Source organism: Xiphias gladius, chromosome 15 (assembly GCF_016859285.1).
Source record: "Xiphias gladius isolate SHS-SW01 ecotype Sanya breed wild chromosome 15, ASM1685928v1, whole genome shotgun sequence".
In the NCBI taxonomy this organism is placed as follows: domain Eukaryota; kingdom Metazoa; phylum Chordata; class Actinopteri; order Istiophoriformes; family Xiphiidae; genus Xiphias; species Xiphias gladius.
This window is the reverse complement of record NC_053414.1, coordinates 26200924-26228441: the sequence shown is the minus strand read 5'-3', so window position 1 is coordinate 26228441 and position 27518 is coordinate 26200924. Positions and strand designations below refer to the sequence as shown.

At 40.8% G+C, this 27518-nt stretch overlaps 1 protein-coding gene across 1 annotated transcript; it reads right to left on the bottom strand.

Moving 5' to 3' along the window:
* Nucleotides 1–750: 750 nt before the first annotated feature.
* dok7b (docking protein 7b) lies at nucleotides 751–27518 on the bottom strand. The gene is made up of 13 exons (XM_040146135.1): nucleotides 27461–27518; nucleotides 27304–27349; nucleotides 26352–26440; nucleotides 25434–25584; nucleotides 22038–22238; nucleotides 12985–13104; nucleotides 9497–9604; nucleotides 7922–8826; nucleotides 4876–4947; nucleotides 4552–4600; nucleotides 3512–3664; nucleotides 3128–3352; nucleotides 751–2004 (listed from the first exon to the last, which is right to left on the bottom strand). Exons 1-13 carry the CDS (start codon nucleotides 27512–27514, stop codon nucleotides 1868–1870), a joined length of 2310 nt encoding a protein of 769 aa, XP_040002069.1. The 5' UTR covers nucleotides 27515–27518; the 3' UTR covers nucleotides 751–1867.

The window sequence follows — 27518 nt, the reverse complement described above, 5'->3', positions numbered from 1 at the left end:
GAATCGTGGGTTGTTTATACATAGTATTCATATGAGGGGTTTCTTAAAATCAGCTGGACTTACTGTTAAAACTGCCTGCTCAGATTATCACTCAAGGTACAGATAAAATAAATATTAGTTTACATACTAGTCTGGTACTCTGTAGCAACATTTATTTGTATAACTAGTAACAGGCAGATGTGGAAGAAATCTCTGGCCGTAGTACAAAAAACTGAAAATGTGGCTTTACTTCAAGAAAGCCACATCTTGTGGAGGAGGCTGCTCATGGATGGACAGCAGAAGCAGAGTCAGTCTTCATCAGATGATGAACCAGAATATGGGCACCTTGGTGGCCAGACAATTTTTCCACACCCCTCTGTCATAAGTTGTGCAAGTAATAAATGCTATACACAATAGGCTGTTACCACTCTAGTGATTCATACCTTGCTCTGCTGAAATATTGTAATATTACTGCTCTTTTCCAATATAAAATCAATCAATATAAAATGAAGAATGGTTTGCAGATTCAGGTAAGAAGCACTGAAACCTTGAAATCTTAAAATGTAACAGCAATCTTTAATATTCAGTATGATACAGGTGCCAACAACATACATACAAACAGAATTTTTAAAAATATAGCTTAATATCATTCATATTATCCTGGCATAAATAAAAGCAGTTACTATATACATGTCCTGTAGACAAATGCAGTCCCTGTAGTGACATTAAAAGGGTGTTCTTGTTTTTTTTAAAGTATGCCTCATCCTCCCGTTGTCTTCATCCTCATCTCCTCAGAGACGCTGGTGAGGAACTGCTACCACAAAATAAATAATTGTCAAATATTGGACAATTTGTCCTGATAATATCAAGAGGGAGGTGAGAAATTGGAACACACACTGTGCTTGCCCTCTTACAGACCAGAAACAGAGACATTGATTACTGAGATGAATAATGTTACCGGCTGGCCGATTACTCAGTCATGTTCTGCTCGGACCACACGGGCCTGGATTAATGTAATTTGCACCCAAGATATAACTCTAAACTGCTTATTTCAATCGAATGCTTTTAAGCTGTTATGTGGAATGATTGCCAAGCAAGCTGGGACTCTTAGCAGTTGATTGTAAGGTGTCAGTGCAATGAGAAGGGCTTGATCTCAATATGTGATCATACTATGCTCCAAAACTGTGATAAATAATATGAATTTAAACAATGGCAGTTGGTAGCTCTTAGTAAGAAAGGTAACGACAAATACAGCCACACCAAAACAGTCTGAAGAAGGTATATTTAGCCAGAATTTCAAAGAAATTACAACAAATTACAGCAGCTACTGTTTCTGTGTCTCCCATCTCTAATAAGTGGTAAACATTGGTTTTTGGTGCCATTCCCTCATAATTTAGACCATTCTATACCAATGTTCAGCAGTCGTCCTGATAGAAGAGGCACATAGAAAAAAGTTCCCCCGTCAACAGTTGTCTCAGCTTATTTAAGTGCCATGCAGCCAGCAAAAAGAAACATTTCTAGGATAAAAGGACAACACTAAGTCCAAGTATATGAGAATTTACAACATATAAACAAAAGACATCCATGATGGCAGCTGCATAAGAGACTTCCCAGACATTTCCTGTTTTCTTCTTTTTAGTGGAATGGATTGTTTGTGGGAATTTCTGTACACTGGCACAACTGTGTGTGTGTGTGTGTGTGTGTGTGTGTGTGTGTGTGTGTGTGTGTGTGTGTGTGTGTGTGTGTGTGTGTGTGTGTGTGTGTGTGTGTGTGTGTGTTTTTAAGTATGATGATCAACTGCATTTGAGCATTATAGCTTATTCAGAGAGATAGAGAGAATCTGTAATGAAAACTATTTTAAAGTGTCATCGAGTTGGGCGTTGCAGAGTCAGTTTGGTGGCCCTCGCCACCTGTTCTCCAACTGAGTCAGTCTGTCCTCCCTGCCCTGAACATGCTCCGCCCCCACTCTCTGAGCCGTTTCCATGGCAGTGATGTCGAGGTGGGCGTACCTGATGGAGCCCTCTTCTGGTTGGGAAATCAGTGGTAAAGGGGGAGATGAGAGAAAGCATTTATGTGGCTACAGTTTGACATATGTTCTTTAACTTAACATTGTCACATACAGGAAAACATGCCAGTTAATGTAATGTTCGGTTACTTTAACTCTGTAGCAACTAAACCTTGCGCCATTTTCTAGGGAACGCCATTTTCCTCATTGATAGTGCTGTTCACACACCGATCAGCAACAACAATAAAAACCTGTTACCTGCTTTAATGTTGTGGCTGATCAGTGTATATCTCTAAAGAATGAATTTCTTCTGTGATTTTAAACATCCATAAAATGACTGTACGTTAGGATGTTATGTTTCATTTGCCAATTCACACATGAGAAGTTTAAAATGTTTACACTGTTAAACTGCTTTATGTCACTGTATTAAATTGCATCATGTTCACCATCCAAAAATGTGTGTTTATTCCACATAAATTAGGCTCTTAAGTAGCCAAAAAAAATTAACTTAATGTCTGTTTTTCATGAATAAATCGTCTCTCCCCATTCATAAAGTGTGCTGATCTGTCTGTACTTAGTAATAGTAATACTTTGATGCTGCAAAAAAAAAACATTTTCACTTCCATACGTTTTTTTTAAAGCTGATAGAGAGACAGAAGAAAGCAGGAAAATAAGCAGCAGGCGCAGGATACTCTCAGCCTAACCAAATGAAATTGAAAATTTTGTACACCTTGTATATGTTTAGTCTGTCACAATGTTGTTCCTGGGGGCTCGTAGAATAGTTAACAAATTAACCACCCTGCCGGTAACCAGCAAGTACATAAGAAAGCAAAGAAAAACAGACAGGTGATGTTTTAGCCAAATTATACAGATTGTTGGCAAAGCATCAGAAAACTTGTTTTTGTCAATATTTCAGTAATGTTGTCCTAAGCCTGTGTTTAATACCCCTCAAGAATCTATAAATGTGTCATATACTTGTAGTACATATAATGCTGTATATGCTAATAATGCATTAAGCCTTTGTGTGGCAGACATGGGACATGGGATGCAAAAGCTGATGTAAAGCCATTATCACCTTGGAGGAAGAAGCACCAAAAGACAAATAGAAATCTGAAATGGCCGTTTAGGGCTCGGTGTCCTTACTGGGTCTGCAGAGCTGCAAAGGGTTACCTCTGACAGCACTATGCCGACTGGAGACTGGAGCTGAGGCGGGCTCCTGCAGGTCCAGCTCCGTGTACAGGAGCTCTCTGTTAGTTTTAGCCGGCAGGGGGCTAATGGGGATGTTGACATAATTAATAGTGCTGTCACTACAGAGCCCAGTGTCCAGGGACGCAGATGGAGGAGCTTCATGGGGAGACTGGAACATACCTGGGGGAAAAGTCCAAAAGGAGAGCCGTTAAAGTGGCTGCCCAGATGATCCTGGGCCAGTGCGATGAAGTGTGATTATACGGTATCATCAGAGAGCTTCCCCTCGATTAAACATTTGTCTTGACAATTAATCAATCAGAGATGATGTAATTCTCTTACCACGGGCTGACGTTGGCCTATACATGCCCAGTGTGATAGGCAGAGGTGGAGGAGCAGAGCGTGGCAGAGAGGGAAACGACTTCTTCAGACCTGCCAACTTATTGCCAACATCCACACTGCCATCATGTTCCTCTCTCACATGGAGAGGAGGATCTGAGAACAGTTTTTTAGCACATTAGTTTTTGACACCGACACTGTTTCCCTTTAGTTCACATTGTGACAGTCACACAGTAAGACCTGTGATGGATTTACTGAAGAGTAGTGATAGAACAATGTGTAAATACTGCATTACAAGAAAGGGCTTCATTAAAAATCTCACTTAAGTCAAAGTACACTATGTTGTTATTATTATATGAGAGAGGCTTTGTTGCAGTCTCAAGCTTTCAGCTTTATTTAAAACCCTCATCATCAGGAGCAGTTTGGTGTCAGGTAACCACAGCTACAGTTATTACAACAGTTGCAACAAGCCTACACAGACTGTAAGATAGTATACATAAACCCGATGATGGTTTTTAAGGAAAGCCGAAAACTTGAGACTGGAACAATGCATTTGCAAATTTTTGCAATAACCTTGTTATTTTATGTGTTACATACCAGTGGATCTCTGGGTCCAGTATCAGCTAAATGTACTTTAAATCTTAAAAATAAAGTAGTTATCATGCAGCAGAATGGCCCCTGTCAGTGTTTGGTGTTATTTGATGGTTATTACGCATATATGGTCGTGTAAACAGCACAGAACACAGTAACTGTCTTTTATACTGTCTGATAGTTTCACTTATAACAATATATCATATTTTATACTGAATGAAAAATGTTCATGTTAGGGTAACTAAAGCTGTCAAATAAATGTAATTGGAGTACAAAGTACAACATTTTCCACTGGAATGTAGCGGAGTGGAGCTATGAAGTGACATAAAATGGAAATATTTGAGTAAAGTATAAGAAAAAATTTGACTTAAGTACAGTACTTGGAGTATTGTACTTAGTCACTTTCCACCACTGAGTAAGACACAAGCACAATGTTGCATTCACAAACACACCTTGCGTATCTGTGGGAGGTGAAAGGCCTGATGGTGGGGAGTTGGCAACCTAGAAAATAAATCACAACATGATTTTCAAAGATTTTATCTTGAAACACTCTAGAATTTAACTGTATACAGCCTATTCCTTTCTTCTGTATCCGTTTTAAGCTTGTTTATTTATTTATGCATTTCTTTAAGTATTTCTTATGAACTGAGCTTTTCATTTGTAAGCGGAAGAGTGTGCTATGTCTTCTCTCAAGTGTTACGTGGTCTTTAGATGTACAATAGCTCATTTTATGACTCCTGCCCGACACAAGCTAAAATAAGCAGATAAAATCTCACCTGCATCAAGCATCTATTCCTCACTGACCGCCACTGCTCGGGTGTAATGTAGTTGTCTAATCCTTGACTGCACTGGTGGGGAGACAAGAGAGGTTATCTTCAAGGCATGCTTAATTGTTTTTCACCGCATCTTTCAACATTGCTGCTGGCTAAAAGGAAAACAGCAACTTTTCGAACCGAAATTCCAAGCGGCTGTGGGCGGTGAGGCTCCGTACAGAGGGACTGAAAAGGGGAAAGAAGGACAGGGTGGCAGGTGAGGGCATGAGGTGAAGAAAATGGGGGGATGTAGAGTCAAGAGGACAGACTGACATCTTCAGAGGTGGCAGACCGGAGACAAAGGGGTGCCTGGCTCAGAAATGAGAAATGTCTGGCAGCGTGTCCTTTTTTCCTGCCCACAGCAGCTGATGACGCAACAGGCCGGAGCTTCAGGAATATTATCTGCCAAACGGTTTGTTCCAACGGCCATAACACAACTTGCGTAATCCGGCATCGTCTCATTACCTGACATGAAGGGTATGTAGTTTTTGCCACATTGACCTGCTGAACCCTTCTGAGTCGTGGAATGATGAATAAAGAAAACTCACTTGTGTTCCATACAGCAGGATTCCCCTCTCTGAGGGTTTTCTGTCAGTTTCGTCGCTACTTATTAATATTCTCTGTCGCCTTTCGCTCTCCCTCCCTCTGTCTCTCCAGCATGCACGTGCGGTATTGTGAACACACACATGCACTCCTACACAGGCTGTCAGAAATCACAAGACATGCTGCTTCCTCTCCTGCTCTGAAGATACTTTGCCCGCTGCGAGGGAAAGAAGATTAATTAGTCACAATGTGTTGGAGTCTCCTCTGAGAGCTTTTGAGATTTCAGTATACAGTATTACAGGGAAAACAACACCGGTTCTAGACAGGTTTTTGATGAAAACCCCCATCTAATTCTTTATAATTATGATTTTCCTACATTGGTGGTTCTGTCTTTCATCGGCTGGCCTTGTCACCCCACAGTAAGAAAGACCTGGCTTTGATTCAGCATCACTTCTGCCTGGAGTTTGACTCTTCTCACCATGTTTCCACGCCCTGTGGTTTTCCCACCAAGGTCGTCCAAAGTCATTTGGACCAGGGACTGAACTACCCATATGGCAGAGACTAAGGAGGCATGCTGTGACTGCAGGAAGGCAGCCACCACAGTACGCTGTGGTGCAGTATGAGCTGGTGTAGGGGCTTAAAAAGTAAGCTCACAAATGTTAAGGAAAGGTTTTGTTCTTAAAACACTGTGGTGCATTGGTAATGATTTATGTCGCTGGAGATCCTGAGTTTGAATCAGAGAGCAGTATGTTTTATAGGGAAATGATTACATTTAGGTATCAGTTTTCCTGCTTTTCTGCTCCTGTGGCAAGCCCTGCTCAGCGTTATGCAGTGTTTTCAACTTCTACACGAGCCTTTAAGGCAGTGACTACTTTAAATCACAACCGCAAAGGCAGCCACCCAAGTGAGTCATTAGGCTGAATGGCAAGTAGCAATGTGTATGTGGAGAGGCCAGATAATTGCTGCTGAAACTGCTGGTGCATCAGTAGCAAACACTGCAAAATTATGTACGAGGGCAAAAGTTAAAATACCTACAAAGGCCAAACGGAAGAAAATTGCATCAGTAAACTGGTTCCAAACTAACATTTCCAGGGCTATTATGTAGGTAGCGGTCCTGTTATTTTGCCCAAACTCCGTACATTATGTAGAGACAACGAGATAGGTATTTCCATTATTTTAGATTCTCACCTGCTTTCGGTTTTAATTTATCCTCTTTTGTTGTATGTTCTTTTCTGTGGATCTTACTTTGTATGTGGACCTTGGGATCTACAATGAACTGCATTTCCCGTGTGTTGCATGAGAGAGGTCATTATAAACTTGAGATTCCCATTTGTCAAAAATTTTCCCTGATGAAGAGGAACGGGTGGAAAGTAACTACGTACTTTAGTACTTAAGTATAATGTACTGTATTTCCATTTTATGCTTCTCTGATGGATCAGTATTAACACTCCAATAATGTAATATATCGCAATATCAGTCACAGGGACCATTTTTCTGCAGATCGAGTTTCGATATTTGAAGTACATTTTGCTGGTAATACTAATACTGGTAGTACTGTACTATAATACTGTACTTTTACTTCAGTAGGGTTTTGAATACAGGACTTTTGTACCACAGTACCACAGGCCCTCAGGAGTAACTCCCAAATCTATTACTACAAAAATATATGAGCCAAGTCTTGATTTTTGTTGGTTGCTACGAGAATTTACGGCATTGTCTCGCTAAGGTCCTTTGGCTCTAATACAGCAAAACGTCTGTGACGGCAGGTTCCAACTTGGTAACTTCAGCAACGTCACTTATACTAACCCTGCCTCTTTCTTCATTCCTCAAGATCCAGACCCCAATTCCACCAAGGAGCTCATCCTAGCTTATTAGGACAAGGGATAGTTACATAAGATCCCATTTATTGGCACAAGAATAAAAAAAAACGATATCACTGTGGGCTTAATAAATGCAAGCAGACACATTAAAGAGAGATTAGTTTCTGTGGGAGCAAACCCAAGGGCTGGAGTAAGTGATTAGCATGATAATTTGCAAACATTTTTGTTTCATACCATTACTTAATGCAAATGTGAGCATAGAAACAAAACTCCTAAAGAGAACTTGAAGTGAGAGACTTTATCTTTATTGCCGAGCTTCAATTATAGAATCTAATTCATAAATGATAATCAATCTTCTTGGATTGTACTATATTACAAGGTAATTAACTAAATTTCTTCAGGGTGATTAGACTCTCTAATTATATAAATGTTTCAAGAAGCTTATTTTCTCCAGTCCTATTAATACAGGCTGAGTAAAATATCTATAATTGTTGGGATCCAATTTCTGAACAGGGTTTTTAGCTTCACAGAGGACTTAAAAGACATTATACATCTAGTTAAACTCCCTCTGATGTGCTGTTCTGCTTAGTCGGTTGACTGGTTGATTGGTTTATTGACGTACTGAAAGAGTGTGAGACTGCCAGTACCTGTTTTTCTTCACAAACCAGGCCTCCAGGTATTAGCGGGGGCCTGTGTATGGACATCCCCTCACTGTCCACAGAGGGCGCCCCCTCGCTGCCCCATGAGTGCGAGCGTTGCATCATGGCCTGACTCTGAGCCCTCGGTCCAGTGGGGCTGCTGCTCAACCCTTGACTACCCCCGCCATCCCCACTGTTCCGGCTGTCCCTTCCCTCCTCAGGTGGGGCTCCCTGGGCTGAGGTTTCCCTCAGGGACAGGGTCTGGAGGAGACTCCTGGGGGTATCGTACTGTTGTCTGAGCAAGCTGGGGATCTGGTATTCCTCACTGTGCCTATGAGAGGCACATGAGCTAGATCTGGAGGCACAAGAGTAGGAGGAGGAGGTAGCAGAACTGTGCTCTGGGGTAAGTGTGGACTGAAAAGAAGAAAGAGGAGGAGGAGGAGGAGGAGAAAAGGGGGGATGAGCAGAAGGAGGTGAAGAAGGAGGAGGAGCAGGTAGACTAGCCACAGAGCCAAACTCCTCGCCTCCTCCCTGGCTGGCCGTGTCCAGACTCCCTGTACACGAGGAGCAGCTCCCTGAGTAAGACGACTGACTGCCTATCGCTATCCCAATCCCACTGTCTAAGGAGCTCTGCCGTCCGCTGTCATGGAGACCACGAGGATGGAGCTGGGCGGAGGACGGATGTGTCCCAGACCCTCCCATCACAACAGCATAAAGCCGATCATCTGAACTGGTCAAAGGCTTCAGCGTGGAGGAGCTCGACGCCGTCTCATTGGAGAGGTGCGCTCTAGCTAACGGCTCCGTCCAAAGTGGAAGTCTGCTTCCATAGCTCGCATCTGATTGGCTGGAGGAGGAGCTGGAGAGGCTGCTGCGGTCATCCCCGGCAACAGATGCGCTGCAGCTGTAAGTGGAGGCTGAAGAGGACAAGAAAGTTATTAGACCCTGATGAGGTGATTTATTGTTTTATGAGACACACACACATGCTCACACACACACACACACACTCACACACAAACACACACACACACACACACAGTGAAATGCATTCATCCTTAAAATTCTGTATGCAGAACATTTAATTAGTTATATGTAAATCATGTCTTTAATATCGCTCCGTGTGCAGAATTTATGACCCTGTGAAATCAGTTTTCAAGTATCTGTTCTCATTTGCCACAGTACAGTCCATCTACATGTGTTTCTATGCAGGGAGGACAGAAATTAGTCGTTTTGGTTTTTTTTCCCAAACTCTCTCTGAGCTTTAGATGTAGTCAGCAAAAATGAATCCCAGGACCTCTGACTACACTGAGCTTCACACTTCTGACTAACATACTCACATAACTATGAGAAAAACTTGCCCTAGAATGTCTTCATAAATATAGACCAGTGGTTAAACCTTCGTGTGGACAGAATGCCAGCCTGCCCAAGCATACAGGATGCAATGATGAATTAGAAATTCATGATTTATAGCAAAGCGCATCAACATCTGAGGGCCCTAAGATGTGGCATACTATCCCTCTGATCGTTACAGAGCGCTTGTGAGTCACATGTTGGTTATACTGAGGCGACGTTTATAGAGTAACATACCTGTGCTGCTCGCTAGGCTGCAGTGAGACAACATGCTGAGTCTTTTCTCCAGCTCTGAAGCCTCCTGGCTGATTCGTTCCTCTGCGGAAGCTGGGTCAGCATTTGGATCTGCTGTATACACACACAACACATAGTACACAGAGACATACACAACACACAAAGAGCACAATACTATCATAAGTCCGCCAGAGTCTTAGAGACATTACAACACAGGTTCACCTGTCATCCCAGGGTTTTATCTGAAGTAAAAGTAAAAGGAGTGATTAAAAGTCTAAATCTGAAATTGAATTTTTATCTTTCTCGTGACTCTGATCTCTATTTTCTATTGCATTACAGTAAAAGGTATCTACCCTCTTACATTTTACATAAAGCAATTTAATACTAAATCTCTCTACCTCGATGTGCTGTGACTGCATTTCATACTGCTGTTTCACACATAGCTTTCCCCTGGGCATAGATTTTTAAATGTTTGTATTTTGTATCTATGTTTACGATGAATACAATGGCAGGGGATCCCCTATTGAACATGATACAATTATTTTAACCATTTCAGAAGCAAATTCTAAAATCCCCATTTGAGATAATACATTGTTTATCCTAGAGGCTACATAATGCAGCTGTTGAACTGTGTGGAACTTGTTTATAAAATATTTAAGTCTGTAAAATTTAGTCTGATATGTATATAGTCAAAGAATGGTGAAATTATAAAATGAATTAAAGAAAAGCAGGACTTCCCTTAACTAAACATAATGTACACTGGCATACAAACTTAACTATTAACTAAATATCCATGATAAAACATAACAACATATAGTACAACAATATTCTTTGTAAAATCTTTGCTCTTAGAAATATGAATGAATCCACTGCAGTTATGATGGTATGTATATAGATGATGACCTGAATAGAAATATTTCAAGGTCATTCAAATGAAATAATCAAAAATAATTCAAAACAACGTAAGCATATTTTAGTGTGCTAGAATGCCTTTTAGAAAATGCACATCTCACAAAACCAGGCCAGGGAACTATTTTGCATCTTAGTGCAAATTTAAATGTTAAAGCAGAAGTTATAGGAGTTCTACTGTATGCATCAGCTTCCTCTTTAAGATGTCTGCCGCATGTGTGAGCGTGTCTCCAACTGTTAAACCAGCTTGTAAATTTAACATATCCTAAAGGAAGTTATACGCATCTTGACTGTCTGTTAGAACATCAGTTTAGTGTAAAATCCTTCCAATTACACACTTAATGCCTGCTATATATACATACTTTAGAGGCGGGTGAGTGTGAGGGGGGGGCTGGCTTCAAAAGTGTGTCTTTGCCAGTGTGCGCACATTGCAGTGGGTCAGGGTGTTTGTGTGTATACGTGTCAACAACCTAACCCTTGGATCTCTGCCGCTGGATTGCAGCAGCTAATGCTAACGTGCAGTTGCCAAGTTTCTTCACTATGCTATGTGAGGTGTCAGCTAACATTTGCTAACGTTGCTAGTCTACGCTAATTATAGCTGCTTCACAGCACTGAATGTCGTGGGGTGAGAGTGGGCCCCAGAGCAGACTGACGTAGGTTGGCTGACAGTATAAATGGGGCAAGGAAGTTGAAGTTTGATTCTGGTCATTTTCAACCTGGATGTTTTTTTTTTTTTTCTATCAATCCTATCAATTCTGACCAAACTGTCCTCGCCTATACAGCTACACACATTCCCTTTCTTTGGTCATTTTTTCTCTGTCTAATTCAGCCCTAGAGGGCCTTGCATATTAATGCTGACTGCAACATGTTTGAGACGGATACCATACTTATGTGTAATTTTTTTGTTACCATATATTATATTATTCGATTATTATTACTACTGTATTAACATGTATACAGCATTTTAATATAAGATAGTCTTGGTGGAGCTCATTTTAGATACCACAAAAGGTTCATAGGTTTTGTGTGTAAAATCATTATCTGCTAAGTAACTAGTAACTGTAGCTGACAGAGAGCTGTCGGAGTAAAAAGTACAATATTGCCCTCTGAAATGTTGTTGAATATAAGTACTGTATATGTAGTGCTTAGAGGTACCCTTGTGGAGCTTTTGACCATTCGTAGTGCTATGCAGCAACGTTTCTATGAGTGGGCACCTATTTTGTTTGTCTTGTGCACTCACACAACGATGGAAATGCACACACACATTCCTGGCAATGGCTTCACACTATTCCTCTAACCTACAGGTGGCTGTGATGCACCAAGAAACACAGCAATGTGCCATCAAAGGTAGAGAAGAAGAAGAAGACTCCAAGCTAGTAAAAACAGACGTGAACAATACAGGATTTAAAATGTTTAGATAAATCCACTTTGTCGATGTTTCATGAGGAAGAAAATGCTTCAGCATTTTTGATTGATTGATCTCCAGGATACGCACAATGTGATTTGGTGAGTAACAGTGAATGCAAACATAACTTTTGTTTGTTTACAAGAAAACTCCACATGGCACCTTTAAGTTCAGGTCTTGAGTAAATCTAGTTCTGTTCCACAACAACACACGCATAGAGGTACCGAGTAAGTCATCGGTGTGTTGAAGAAGACGGTCCTTCTGCACTACAAAACTGCAGTAGAGAACTCCCTGCCAAGAAAAAAAGAAATAATGCTACAGAGACCTGACTTGACAGGAGAGTCAAAATCTATCATTATGATGGAAATGCATGGGAAAACTAGGTCCAGGTCCAAATAGCCAGATGCTATCATACCTTTCAATGATAACTGACTCTGAAAAAGTGTTGAGTGTAATTCAACACAGGCAGTAGCTAATGGCTGAAATGGTGAAGGGAATGTATCTGTTACAGTAATAAAACATTGAAAGCTGGAGGAAGCTGTAGCTTTTTCTCCATGCTGGCATTTGTCTTTATCTTTACCAATTTCATTGAACTGCATATGTCCAAAACCAAAAATAGACCCTGAGACATGTGAGTGTATACAGTATAAGCACATTCCTACAGTAGAGTGTGCTTGTCTCCGTGTTTACTCAAAGGTATCGTAGAGTTGTCAGATCCTTGGTATGTGTCCTGTACAACTTTTCTCTTTCCAACTATCACTAAACCCTCTGTCTCCATATTTGTGGTCTCAGAAATGCCTGGGAAATTAGCAGTGCATTACAATAGCACACAAGTCACACACAAAGGCATGACCCTTTGATCCACACAGTGACCCTCGGTGCTTTAAGCATGTGCTGTTTCCGTTAGCATGGCGCCTGGCACAAATGCTAAACATGCACACTAAACAGGCAGTAAACCTTTATAATGGAAGTCACAGAGTCACATTCCAACCTGATTGATCATTTTAGTTCAGAACAAAGAATGTCTTTTGCAAATATGGTAGTTATATCCCGGGTACTGTAGCGCAATTCCTGCATACATTCATACTTGCACACATTTCTGCATGTAGTTCTTGGGAATTTTTAACTGATTCTGTTTGCAATTTGTGTGTTTGTTCATGCAAGTATGCGTGTTCACCTGGCAGGGAAGGTCGCAGGCCAGGCGGGGCCCTGCTGGGGTTGATTCCCCTGACAATGCAGTCAAACAGGAAACTGATCTGCTCTCCTTCTGAACAGGACAAGAAGAAAACACCAGCCCCTGGAAGATGGATGGGGAGAGAGACATACAGTGTGCATATGATGGATGACTCAAAAAAGATGATGAGATCAATATGAAAGTTGAGAAAAATTAAGAAATGGCAAAAAACCCAGTATAGATCAGTTATAATTAGTAGTAAAATTACATTAACAGTATGCCAGATGGCAGAGGTAAGAAAAAAAGCTGTAGTAAATGGTGAAATATAGAGTAAAAGCAAATATTTTAGAGTAACGTCAAAAAATATTCGGTCAGGTTCAGAAGGCAAGGCTGTTTTTTGAGCCAGCAACAACCTTTTCCTCTAAAGGCTACATAGAACATCTATCAATTCATCACCCTCTCTCCTGTCAAGCCCACACAGAGGTAGGAGTCTGTGAAAACACAACATAAGCAAAAAAAATCATGAAACATCAAAATCTCACATAGTGGAGATATTGAAAAGGCAGCCACAAAGTATGCCCTTACTCAGGGGTTTGGTCAACAAAAATCCCCTTTGTTCTTATGGAACTGAGTTGGCTGCTAACATAAGAGCAAAACAGCTGAGGAAGTAGAGCAGAAAACCGTTAAAAATATTTCCTGGAATAATAACATCTGAGTCAGTCTTAAGTAATGCTAATAAGCACAGTTTTTTTTTTTTTAAATGAAATATTTAAGCATCGAACTAAGAAAACTGGTATTGTTTTATTTAAGTAGTAAAAATGTGCCTTAGTTATTAATTTACAATACAAAATGTTTGTATTTCAAAGACAATTTTGAAAGGAACTCCAAAGGTCAACACAACAACACATGATGCTTGGGTAAATGTCAGTGAAAATTAGATGTGCTCCATCTATTAAACTAGAACTGTTACATTTTATTTATTAAACTTTACTTACTTTTATTAAGTGTGCATCCATTGCTTTTAGAAACACTTTACAATCCAGTGTTATCGTTGACAGTAGTCCTTCAATAAAGATGACCTTTATGAATCCACATTTTGTAGACTGTGTCGGAGAGGTGTTTACTGAACTGTGTGGACTAAACTGATTAAATCCAACTGTGGCTCAATCACGTCCTTAATTTCCACTTTCTTTGCATATGACCACGCTGAAAATAATATTTTTTAATGTGTTTCACACCACTTTGAGATAATTTAGCAGGGTGAGAGGTGTTTTCTACACCATTTACATCGCTAAGAGTTAGCTTAATATTAGAAACACTCCTTAGTATAACAAAGTATAAGTCAGCAGCACCAAAGACGGAAGCCTCCAAATTATTAGGAAATGTATTATATCAGGATAAACCCCTTATAATATCATCTCATTTTCAAGGGGGTCAGAGCAAAAAGTCAAGGAAAAAAGAAAGCAGAATAGTACAAGACACAATGATATATAACACAACAATGAGAAAACAAACAGAACAAACAACAAACAACAACAAACAAACAAACAAAAGCGTTACAACCCTGGACTAGATACAAATCAGAAATTTAAAAAAAAGGATCAGAATAAAGGAACAGTGATGACATTCATGAAAACATGGGCAATCTGTTCTAAGATGAGAAAACAGAACATTTTTGAATAAGTGAAATGATGTCAGAGAGCAAATATTTACGGGTAACTTATTCCAATCAGAAGGAGCCCGAAACATGAAAGCTTTATTACCAACTTCCTTAGATACAAAGGGGAAAAAAAAGAGAATCTGATCAGAGCTTCTAAGTGCTCTGACATATAAAGAAGAAAAAAATGTTTCAGACAAAAGGGGAATAGTTAAAGTTAATGCATTTAAAAATAAATTGGTAACAGTGAAATTGACGTCTCATATTAAGAGGAATCCATCTGAGTCTAACATTGTGCAATGGTGTGTAAAAAAAACAGCAACCTTGTACAAATCTGCACAGTCTATTATGTATAACATTGATGCGACAAAGATCAGCTTTAGAAGCATTCTAGTAAAAAATGTCAGCATAGTCCATAATTGATAGTATAAGTTTTGAAACAAGTCTTTTTCTGGCATTAAATTGTAAAACAAGGTCTGGGAGGATACAGAACAGAGTAAATATCTGCCCTTAACTTTTGACAGTTTCCACAGAGCATGTTTATAAACTACTTTAGAGAATTCGGAATACAAGAATTTCCAAGAGTTTTGAACAACAGGTATTAATTGGAACCTTTCCCAATTAGTTTTACCTAGGTGTACCTTGAATGGCATCTGAATGTATGTGGTCTTTGCTTGTATTGAAATCCTTTTTCTATTATCATATGCTCATGAAGTCAATGACATCATGCCTTTGCACATGCAATATCTAATTTTGGCCACTTGGGGACAGCAGAAACAAGCTGTGAACACAGCGCATATAATCCCCTTTTAGGTCGATATGGCGAACTTGTTAGCACACAGTTACCTCTTTACACATCTATCAGACATGGAGCAACCTTAGCATACATTTGGATTCGTGTTTGTCTCCACCTGATGAATGTAAGTCCAATAGTCACTCTCTTTTAGCTCTGTTTTTCTTCTCCACCAACTCCAGAGGGAAATGCCTGGTTCTTTAGCTGCTAAATGCTCCGCTATGTTCACCAGATGCTGTTGTTCAACGATGCTATGAGAGCAGTGCGAGTGAACTAAAACACGTAAAGTTGGGGTCCACAAAACCAAAACAACAAGCTGAAAGATGCTAAAAAGCTCAGCAGAGCTGAGGAGAACTTCAGATTTGTGTGATAACTCTCTGCGGGCACATCACGATCACTGATCCCTTAGCCATTACGCAGTCATTTGATATATTGTTAGTACAAAATACTCATTATAGCAGCTTTAAATTCTACAGGGCATGAGTTTGATTATCACTTTGAGGATGAATGATCAAAGCTGTTAACATTACATTTATTGTCAGGTATAACTCCTACTGAACAACAACAAAAATGCTTGCAGATATAAAATGTACGCTTGACACAATTAATGGAAGCCTTTCGATTAATTTAAATTAGTTCCTCAAACAAAATAAAAAACAAATAAGACTCACCTGTGCTTAATTTATCACTGGTCACATGACCTGAATTAACCAATGAATAATGGTTTTACTGCATAAAAAGGGGCTGATTGTTTCCAGTTTCTTTTTCATAACGGGGAAGACAAAAGCGCTGTCTGAGAGCATGAGAAATGCTATTATCAAAAAACATGATTCCAAAGGCTACAAGGCGAAGTTTCACACTCATAAAACTGAGAGGCTTCCAGGACGTGGTGCCCAGAAGAAACTTAATGAGAGCAGTCTGCAAAGGTTGATATGGATTGAGGAAAAAACACCACACAAGACATCTGAAAAGCTTCAGGCCGACCTGGAGCCATCTGGAGCAGTGGTTTCAGCCCGTACCATACGCCACACATTAAACCAAGTAGGGCTCCATGGGTGAGAGCCAAGGAAGACACAACTATTGAAAGAAAGGCAGAAAAAGGCAAAAGTAATGCTTGCAAAAACTTTCATACAGAAGCCAAAGTCTTTCTGGGAAAATGTTCTAAGGACAGATGAAACCAAAGTAGAACTCTTTGGGAATGCTCTTTAAGTGCATCAGTTTGTTTATAAGCAACGAAATGAAGCCCATAAGGAAAAGAACACCCCACCTACAGTAAAACATGGTGGAGGTTCTATCGTGCTGTGGGGCTGCTTTGCTGCCTCTGGTACTGGAAGTATTGAACGTGTCAAAGGAATGATGAAATCAGAAGATTACCAAGGCATTTTAGAGTGAAATAGCCACTGTCAGAAAACCAGGTTTGAGGCAAGGTCTTGGGTCTTGCAGCAGGACAACGACCCAAAGCACACATCCAGCAGCAAAAAAGAATGGTTGAAAAGGAAAAGACGGACTGTTTTAAACTGGCCTGCAATGAGTCCTGACCTAAATCCCACTGAAGACCTTGGAAGAGAGCTGAAGTCTGCCATTGCAAAAATGAGTCCTGCAAACTTAAAAGAGCTTGGAGGCATAGCAATGGAGGAGTGGCAGAAACGACCAGCAGACAGGTGCAAGAAGCTTCTAGATGGCTACAAGAAACACTTCCAGGCTTTCATGGTTCCCAAAGGTTCTGCAACCAAATATTAGTGAAGGGTGCCAGTAATTTTGTCTGGGGTAATATTATGCAAGTTTTGATTAAAATATTTGGATTATACAAAATTGGTAAATTTGCATTTATTTCTGAGGATATTTTAAATTCTGTACTTTTTTTAAATTCAGGGTTTTTGCCAATAATTTCAAACGGGACTGTATGAATATCGAATGGTCCTTGTTTGACCTGGTCCTAATTTATTTCACACGAATACCGTGGGTTTAGCTGCATGAAATCTCATCTTAGAAGAGATGGATCTTATTTCTTATCATAACTATTGACGCAGTGGTGCATTGTATTGAATATACATACAAAGAAGCAGCTTTTCTGTCAGATTATGCAAAACCAAATCTGACTCTTTGGAACCGATGCTCATCTTATTTGTTTATGCAGGCAACTTCCAACCTTTACAGTGCTTAATATAAGGTAACATCTGTACAAACTACTCAGCAACTTCCGGCACTAATTACCAATGACGTATATAGAAGTAATGAATCAAAGGCACATGGATGGCTATTTTGTTTTAAAGATGTTTAAACCCTTATCCAAGAGGATTCAACACTTCTAACAAAAGGTGGAGAGTCAGAGACATTTTAACCTCTGTGGGTTATTCACACCTTAATGTCACAAAAGTTTGCCTTTTATTCTGTACTTCTAGAAACCTTCTGATCTGGATGACTGAGAATCTGAATGAATAAAATGCTGCACAACAACATGTAGTAGCGAAATAAAAAGCACACAAGAAAAACACCTTCACACGTGCATTGGCATAGTACTGTACTACGATATGAGGTGTGTGAGTGTGTGCGTTTATGCCCACTGTAGGACATGGAAAGATTGCTGACATAAAAGCAATTTTAAGATGACATGCTATCTAAATCACAAGGCTTGAAAGCCATCCAAACTCTCAGAGGATCATTTATTACTGTGTCTGCATGTGTGTTCTAACGCCTGTGTGTGTGTGTGTTTGTCCATGCATGTGTTTGTGTGCTACAGGGTCGACATGAACACATGTGGACCTGACAAGCCAGGAAATGTCCGTCCAGCTAAGACACAGGCTCTGCTCCAAACATCATCGATTACAGAACATGGTGGCCTCATTATCACATCAAATGGAAACTGGAGTACTGATAGCCAGTCTATACTGATGCACACTGCTGTAGAGTGTGTGTGCATGTGACTGTACAACCAAAGGCACACAGTCCAGCAGACATCCATGTAGGCTCCAGCTCAACTGATTAATGTCAAGTAAAAAGGCTTTGCACAACAAGATGGCCCACTGTCCCACAGGACCAGTTGGTTATCTGTCAGGGAGTGTGTGTGTGTGTGTGTGTGTGTGTGTATGTGTGTATGTGGGTGTTTGAGTGTGTCCATGGCAGTAAAAAGGCTTGTCATGTCACTGTGGTGTACACCTTCAACTCTGCAGCCAGAAACTGTATCGTCCGAGGCACAGCTGACTTTCAAAGTGCAGTTGCTTAAAGAGCACTGCGCCAGCCAAGGGTAAAATATTTTTATACAGTACAGCAGCATTAGATGACCAAGAGGCCCGCTTACTGATTTGCTCAAGCAAAAAGGCCTCAAGGGAAATTAGGGAGCTGAGCGGCCAAAACAGTTACAAAAGAGTTTGTACTGTTCAAGCATGTTAACACACAAGTGTTATTAAAGAACTCCTTGTGTATTGTCAAACCGTCAGATTTTCTTTGCAGGGGTTTGTAAGGTATAAGCACATCAGTATGTGGGTCCCTACCTATTCCAATCTCTTTGCATGATTTATCTGACCCTTCTCAGCTTCACGAAACAAACAGCAGCTTCATCAAAACAGACAGAGATTCACAATCACATGTTCATCTGAGTTACATAACCGATCGAAAGAAAAACCATTTGAGCTGAACTGATTAGTCAATTTATCTATAAACCAGTCAAAAGAACATTAATCAGCAACATTTTTTATGACTGATTAATAATTTAAGACATTCTTCAAACAAAAAAGCCAAAAAGTTGCTGTTTTTTCTTTTGATAATAAATAGCTCTGAGTTTTGGATGTCTGTAGGTCAGACAAAACAAGCTATCTGACTTTGTCAACTTGGGATCTAGAAAACTGTGATAAGAATGTCTGTGACACTCAAAAAATAATATAACGAAAATATAAACATTGGTGGGAACCATAAAAATAATCAGGATTCAAAGTATTATATTGCAGAGTTAGTGTCCATTAGCATTTTGTGCTGTTTTTAACTGAACCAGATCAAGGTGTTTAATGATAAAACTGTATTGACGCTGGAACTTTAGAAACCGCTTGAAGAGGCCCAGGCACCATTACAAACATAGGTAGGCACTCAGCTGACCACCAAAGGCCAGGACAACCTGGAATTATTGCATTTAATCAGCAGCATCAATACAGACCTTTTTTCACAACAGGCATTTTGCCTCGTCATAGCAGGAAAAGCTCTGGTGGAGCTAATTACATATATAATAACAAACCAAGACGATGAGCCAGCATGCACAATAGAGGACCCTGAAAATGGTACAACTAAATGGAAAGCTGTCATTACTTGCGTTATTATTCACACCAGTGGTTTTCTTGCTAAGACACGTGAAAATGTTAACTGAGAAAAAAAGGCCTATTATAAAAAAGACTGACATGACTAGAGGCAAAAATACAGGGAAAAGTCTATGCTCGAATGAATTTCACTATGGAAGGGCTTTGGTTGTCGATATCGGTAACAGCAACGCTACCAGCTAACAGCAGACAACATCACAAAGGGCTGGGGATTGAGACAACAGGGTGCTGTCCCTATGATAAATGGAAAAAGAGAATCCGTGTAATGATAACCAGTATGACGTGTTTGCAGTGATTTTTTTTGGGTAATGCACTGTATGAATGGTTGAAATAAGTTGGAACCTGACTGTAAGAAGACAAGTCGGTTTGTAAATGCCCAAAAGAAAGTCTGCTGTGGGTGGAACCAGACGACACTCCATAAAATTACTGCTTAGTGCTGTCATGTGTCACCTGTATTCACCAAATACAGATAAACATGTAAAAATCTAAACTAACACTCTGCTTTACCTTGCACTCATGCAAGGAATGTCACTTGCCGATTTGACTCTCACATCTCTCTCTTTCTGTCACTCTCTGTTTCTGCATGCCATGTCAAGAGGGCTTCTCTCCACTGCCCCTGTGGCAGCTGGGTAATATGTAGATGAGATTGAGGGAGAAGACTGTGATTGGCCGTGTAGCCATCAGGCACTTTATGATAGGCCGAGCGATCACTACAGGGGAGGCTGGTATTTATAGATGTTGCTCATCAGAACACTGAAATCAGAGCCTCTGGACCTCATGGTTATTCCTGTAGCAGCCATGAGTCCGCTTGTACACACACACACACACACACACGCACACACACAATCACATGCCCATAATGTACATATTGTTTCCCATTAAACGCATTTTCTTGCTGTCCATGTGTCGGACTGTCACACACACCTCCCCACCCCAAAACATAAACTGCCTCTCATTCTTCACATTCGTGTCCACATCAGCTGCACATTCAGAGGATACCTAAACCCTGGCAATCACACACACATAGCGGATTATTTGCTAGGCAGGAATACAGTGCGGTGGGTTCATACATGGAAAGTTATTTCTTACGCGGATAAAGTTACTCTATAAACACCTGCAGTAAATCACAGATTTTTATATTAGTCTGTTAGTGTTAAATGACAGATCTATTAACCTATAAGCACTAAAGAGAAATGAAAATGATCCAAGGATGACACATTGAAATGTTGAATTGTATATCATATGGGCAAACTTACTGGACCCATGAGTTCTGATTTGCTTAGACTTTAAAGTCCACCCTCAGTTACTCTTAAACTGAACATCAGTCTCTGACGGTTGAATGCATTCTCGTGGATTTTGTGACCCTTTGTTGGGTCCTTGGGTCCAGAAGTTGCTCTTCTGGAGCTTTTGTTCATATCACATCTTGAATCATGACTCTTGAAGATCACGTGATATGATTGAAAGCACCAGAAGAACGACTAAATTGAACTAGCAGTTCTCAACTGTTGCTTCTATGGTGAATTTTGAACCTCAGATTTAAGCCAACGAGGAGGAAGTCCTTTAAGTGCTTAGAAAATTTGACATTTGAAGATCTCCAATTTCATGACAAATGAAATTTGTCATGAAATCTACAAATGAAGATCATGTAACATGATAGAAAGCTCTGGGAGAGCTAATGAATTGGCCTGTTTTCCCAGTTTACAAGGATTTTCTCATTATCTGAGGGCATCTTTTAAGGTATAACCTTCAATTTATATGGGGAAACAAGCAACTAAAATCAGATTGTTCATTGAGTAGAAAATGTTGTTCACAAACAGTGAAACCACCATTTTTGTGTTCCTCTTTCAGAAATCAGTATTCTTTGTTTCCTTTTCCAAGATGAGTACAACGGTATATGTAAACAGATGTATAGAGAAAAACCGTGTTAGCTAAAGAGATTTGAGTAGCACTACTTATGCAAAATGCAACACGTCTTGTTGCCTCCAATAACAGATTTCTTCCTGCTTGGTGAGAAGCTCGTTGATTGTGAAGGACTGACATCAAAATATGATGTTAACCACTGAACGTCTGGTAACAGTTTCTCTGATCTTCCATCATCAAGGCTCAGCCAGTAGACTACAAAACAAGACAAATAGTCCACCGCTAATGACAAAACAAAGTCAGGCATGTGAGGTACTGCACATTACCCACAGCCATTTTTCGGCTGGTAGTGTTAAATTGTTGCCCTTTATGGATGAAGGCTGCTTGTGTACCTTCACGCAGCGAGAGAAAAAAATTAATTCTAAGGCCATCATTTACTTACAGTATCCACAGCGAGTCCCCCCCTCGAACACAAAGCCATGTGGCACAGCACCATATCGACGCAACGCCGACAACTTCCAGTGGCCAGTGACGACAGGAGGGAGACCTCTGGTGAGGACCAGCAGGTTGTTGCACAGGTGAAGGGAGGCGGGGCCGGTTTCCAGTTTGGTACCCGGTTCGACATTGACATTGAACCTATGGACTGGAGAGAGAGAGAGAGAGAGAGAGAGAGGAACGAAAAAATTGGAAGGGAGTGTGTTCCACATACTTAGTCATAACAACGCTAAGACAGTTGAAGTATCATTGATCATAAAGCACATCAGTCGAACAACAAATGAGGAAGAACATGAAAATAAACCATCAGGGCATCACACACACACACAAGCACATGAACACGCATGCACAGTGTGCGAAGTGATGGCTGTGGTAATGATGATTAAGCAGTTCTTTAAGCTCTGCTGGCTGCATTTTATCATCACTCAGTTGGTGCAGATGGCTGTTATTCAGTGCCAAGGTCTGTCCTGCCCTCTCACAGTCCTACACACAGTATAATGTACAGTGTCATATAGAATACGTCAATGTATATACAGTATGTGGCAATACAACACCATAACTGGAACCAAGTTAGCAATAATCATCAACATCCTCATTTTTTTAAAGAAAAATAAGTGACATTATAGTTACAAGATGAACAGGACTTAGTACTGAAGAAGTACAGAGAAAGGATATGAGAATGTGTATAGCAAGTAATTCAATAAAAATGGGTCTTATAAAGTGACTTAAAAGTGTAAACTCATTTCAGTCTGTGGAACAGACTGAAGGGCTCTGCCTGAGCACCTCTAAGTTGAGTATGGCCTACAGGGAGCTAAACAGTCCAAGATGTTGCTGAGGCCTACATCATGCATTGAGATGGTTTACTGATCACTAGCATGTGTGAATCTCAGCAAATGTTTTTCATAGCATAATGAAAAATCAAAACCAAAGCCCTGAAGGTAGGAAATCAGTATGCTTTGAAACACGTTAACAGTAATGTCCAGTATATGCAATTTGCAAGTCGAGTAAATTGAGGTGAAACAGTTTCTAGATTTGGCCAGCGAAGCCCAACGGTTGCACTGTATAGACAAAGCTAAAGGCATGAAATAGACTTTTGATGGTTAAAGAGAGCTGCAGTAATCTACAAATAGAAATATCTGCATTAATGACTTTTTCTTGCCCAGCTGACAGTAGTGGAGGATACATTTAAAACTATTCTCAGCAGCAGAAACCATGACTACAAATCCTGTGTTTCAGTGGTTCGGTTGGAACTTGGTAACTGGATCCGTAACAGTAGGTTTTACATTGGAATATAAAATATCCAGTATGCTGTTGATTGCACTTAGACAATCAACAAGCTGTGAAATGTTCTTAAGCTGAAAAATGTTCTCCGAAATGAGCTCTTTACATAAGGAAAACTGCAGTCAGTGAGTTCTGAGTGGGGATAAAATTGTGTGAAATCCACATGGTGACGAAGGGATAGAATGTTCGTGGATGATATGATTAAGGGATAGGACGGAGCCTCGAAAATATCCTGCAAGGGGTATTTTGGGAGAACGAGGAAGAATTACCTGTTCTGAAAAATGCTTGCACTGACAGTACTGTCTAGGGCTGCACAAAAAATGTCTACAGCGACTCACAGCCTGGCGGTTAAGTGCAGTTAGAAATCAGACTAAAGTTATTTAAATGTGCTATTAAAATTCACGATGGCTGAGAGAACATTTCTCAGTAAGACTAGTTAAAAAGTTGGGGGAGGTAAAAAGTTACTTGTGAGGGGTCAGAGTTTGAATTTATGTGACCCACTGCAAACTTATAAATAGAAGTTGTTTTTTTTTAATAGATAAAATGCTTGTGATTAATACATCTTTGGGCTTTTGGGCTCGGACTGTATCAAGAGGCCAAGTGCAGGAGCTCATATGAAAGACTGTATCATCTCCTACAGAATTTGAAGGGGGAAGAGGCCCCTGAATATCGGTGGACTTTTTCAACTGGTCTTCCAAACTTTTTATTGTGCAAGGGAAGTATCTAAGGACTAGAGGACAGGGCCAAAGAAAACTAATACTACACCAAAAATGCTCCTAAGGTTGCATTATTTCTTAAAATCTTGCTTCAGAGTATCGGAAAACTCCATAGTGCACATTGAATCATATTAAGTAAACCTCATAAGCTTTATAAGGGCAACTCCATCTAGCATAGTTCAACCATATAAAAGGGGATTCAGTTTGCTTTGGACCTCATACGTGAGGGCCATACATATCCTTCTCCTTTTTCCCTCAGCTAACCACTTTCCACTGAAAAGGAAGAGAGGGTTGTGAGGTCGAGACAGCAGATTTTGCAGAGAGAGAAGGACGAGAGAGATGACAGACAGATTGTGTCTGTGTATAGTTCCAACGGTCGTTTCTCTGATCCCCGCTAGTAAGTAACCAACACTTGCTCCTCGTTAACTTTTAAAAGTGATAGTGGACTGAACCTCGCACCGCTTCACATTCTGACATAACTTGAGCCCATCAAATTACAATCTATTCAGGATATTTTAGACGAATATGATCACTTTCAGAGTTTACTGTTTTAAAGCATGTAAAAGCCAACGAAGAACTGACGATTTCTATAAGAACTTCATAGCAGCCCTTGTATTAATATTATTTAATCATATTTTTTCTCCATTGTAGCAAAAAAAATAAACCATATACACTGATCACAGGCCAAGGATTGGTAATTCCTTGATTGATAACCCTGAGTCAAATGAGTCTGCAGCAGGTGCTGAGATTTTTCGTCCTCTGTTATGCACTTTGTTTTAGAGCCGATGCAATGTGTAATACTACGAGTCCAGCCACAATCTATATCCTATTCACATTTCCAACTGCTCAGTGTTGTAAACAAACCAGACCGGGCCTGGTTGGAAATCAAAAGCTCAAATTACAGGCCCTCTAATTACAGACCACCCTAAATAACGGGACTGATGCTGTAGCGGCTTCTACTGAGGTCAACAATTGGTCAGTAAATATTAGCTGTTTTTGTAAGAATTGATTAGACAATTTTACAAATACGAAATCTGATTCAATCCTTCCTTGACTCGAGTGGCGTCCTCTGAGCAGGTTGCTGGTACTGCTGATCCCATAAACCACTCAAATCAGCACATTTATGTAGTTCTCTGGGATCCCTGCTTCTTATGATACATACTGCAAAGAAACGGACTAACCCGCTAAAAGTTATTCACAACGAAAAAGCATATTTTTTTGATGTGTGACATCCAACTGCAGCTTAGTGAGCCAGCTTTCCCCTTCAGCACATTCACCCTTTGCACATCACATGCTTGAAACAAGTACTCAGCTCTGTAACACCCAAACACGATCAAACCACTGACCTTCTCCCAGGCTGTAGCAGACGCGGGCATCCCAGGCCAGCAGAGCGTCTCGGCTGTTGAAGCCCAGGACCAGCGTCTGCGCCAGGCAGAGGATGGAGAGAGTGTAGGACACCCCGTCATAGCCGGGCCCTGGCTCCACACCGCAGATCCCCTGACGGCACGGACAAAATTTTATTTTACAAAAAAACCCCTCTCATCGGCCTAAATCAAACGAGCTCAATCTCTCCTGATTGAGGTCAGGCGGATTGACCAAATTAAATTCTGATGTCAGGTGTGGCTACTTTTCCAGCCACAGTTAGTGACAAACTGAAACTGAAAGACAATAGCACAAAGTATCTGGAATGTCACAGCGTGAGCTCTCTGGCCAAAGAAAGTTGGACTCAGCAGATCTTGATCACAGTTTATGGAGATTAGATCCCAGGATGGTTGGGTATATGTTCTTTGATATATTTGAACAGCCCCTACATTTTTTTTTTTTTTGCTTTATCCCTTTTGGTTATTCTCAACTTGTGACCCCTTTTCTTCTTTGTTAGTTTGTCATTTTTCATGACATTTTGTTCCCTTGCAGTTTTTTTTTAACTAACGTTCTTGCATTCAGACCTTCCACTTAGTTGTTTCCCTTTGCACTGAAGCCTCGCATATCAAATTGCTGGTTGCAGGACCTACTTTATACTGCAGCTGGCAAATGTTGCTACATTCAGCCTATTATCACCCGACCTAACTCCTTATCCATGTGGCATCAGATTATTTGGTCTACCCCCTGTCCACGTGACAGCAGTCCCATGACAACAGAATAAGCCTGAGGTAATAGCATGTGACGCAACACCACTAGAGCGCTGTAAAAAAACGGCCTCCTGCGGCTCACCTGCGCTTCAGAGCAGAAGCAGTGAGCCTTTGGGCTGCTGCAGCTGAACGTACCTCCAGTGTCACATTGAGCCTCTCCTTGTGGCCGCCGCCCTTCTCCTTCCCCTTCTTCTTCTCCTTGTACACTAGCAGAGACAGACAGTCTGAGAAAGACGCAGGACAGACACACACAGAGCAATGAGCTTTAAAAACTGAGAGGCTTAAAACTCAATTTGTGATTAGCAGCAGAATGTGAAATAACAACAGTGTCACTTTTTTTGTAACCCCACTGTTTGCTTGCCCGTGTTTATGGCACAGCTGTCACAACAAACCCTAAAACAATGAACTGATCCACTGGCACAGCTGATGATGAAAGTCAGTCCAGGAATACACATACATATGGACACACACACACACACACACACACACACACACACACACACACACACAGATCAGAGTAGCCCACATTATTCCCACCACTCCTGCCAGTTTCTTCAAGGACGCACCAGTGGCCTACGGTTTGAGCAACATGTTTATCCCCGCAGCATCTCAAGTGAAGCTCCGTTCAGATTTTACGACATGCAGCTCTCTTATTATGCCAAACCTCAAAGAGGACTGCTTCACACTTTATGTTTTCGATTGCAAGGCTTTCGAATAATCAACCTTAAAGCCAAACGGCACTGAAACCCCCCTCGGGATTTAATATCCAGACTCTAAATTTCTCGGGGCGACACTCATGTTCTGTCCGGACCCTTTAAGGGTGATTTGGGTCGCTTACACAAACGCAGTCGCACATCAGAGGAAGAGATGTATGCTTGCGTAACGTCCAGACGCGTTGTGCGCTCCCGTGACGCACGGCCAAGAGTTAAAGAAGTTGTGAGTAGTTTGACTGCGGAGAACCGGAGCAGATTGGTGCCGAGTGGTACGGAATGAATGAACTGGCCTTTGTGCCGCGGCGAAAATGTGTACGAACTGGCTTAGAAAGAGTAAGAGCGGATTGTAAAAATAGAAGCGGTTTGCCACATACCGGCGACCGGAGAGGGCTTCTGAAGCACGACCCAGCGACTCTTCCACTGTGGAGAAGTTAAGAGAGAACAAGTCACAAAGTATATTCCTCTGGTTGGCCTGGAGGCACGGAAACATGGTTCAAAGCGTAGAATAAGAGGGGAATTGACGGAATTAACCTTTTTTCCATCTCTAAACTTGACTTGTCCCTCCGCGACAACTGTATCCGTCATCTTC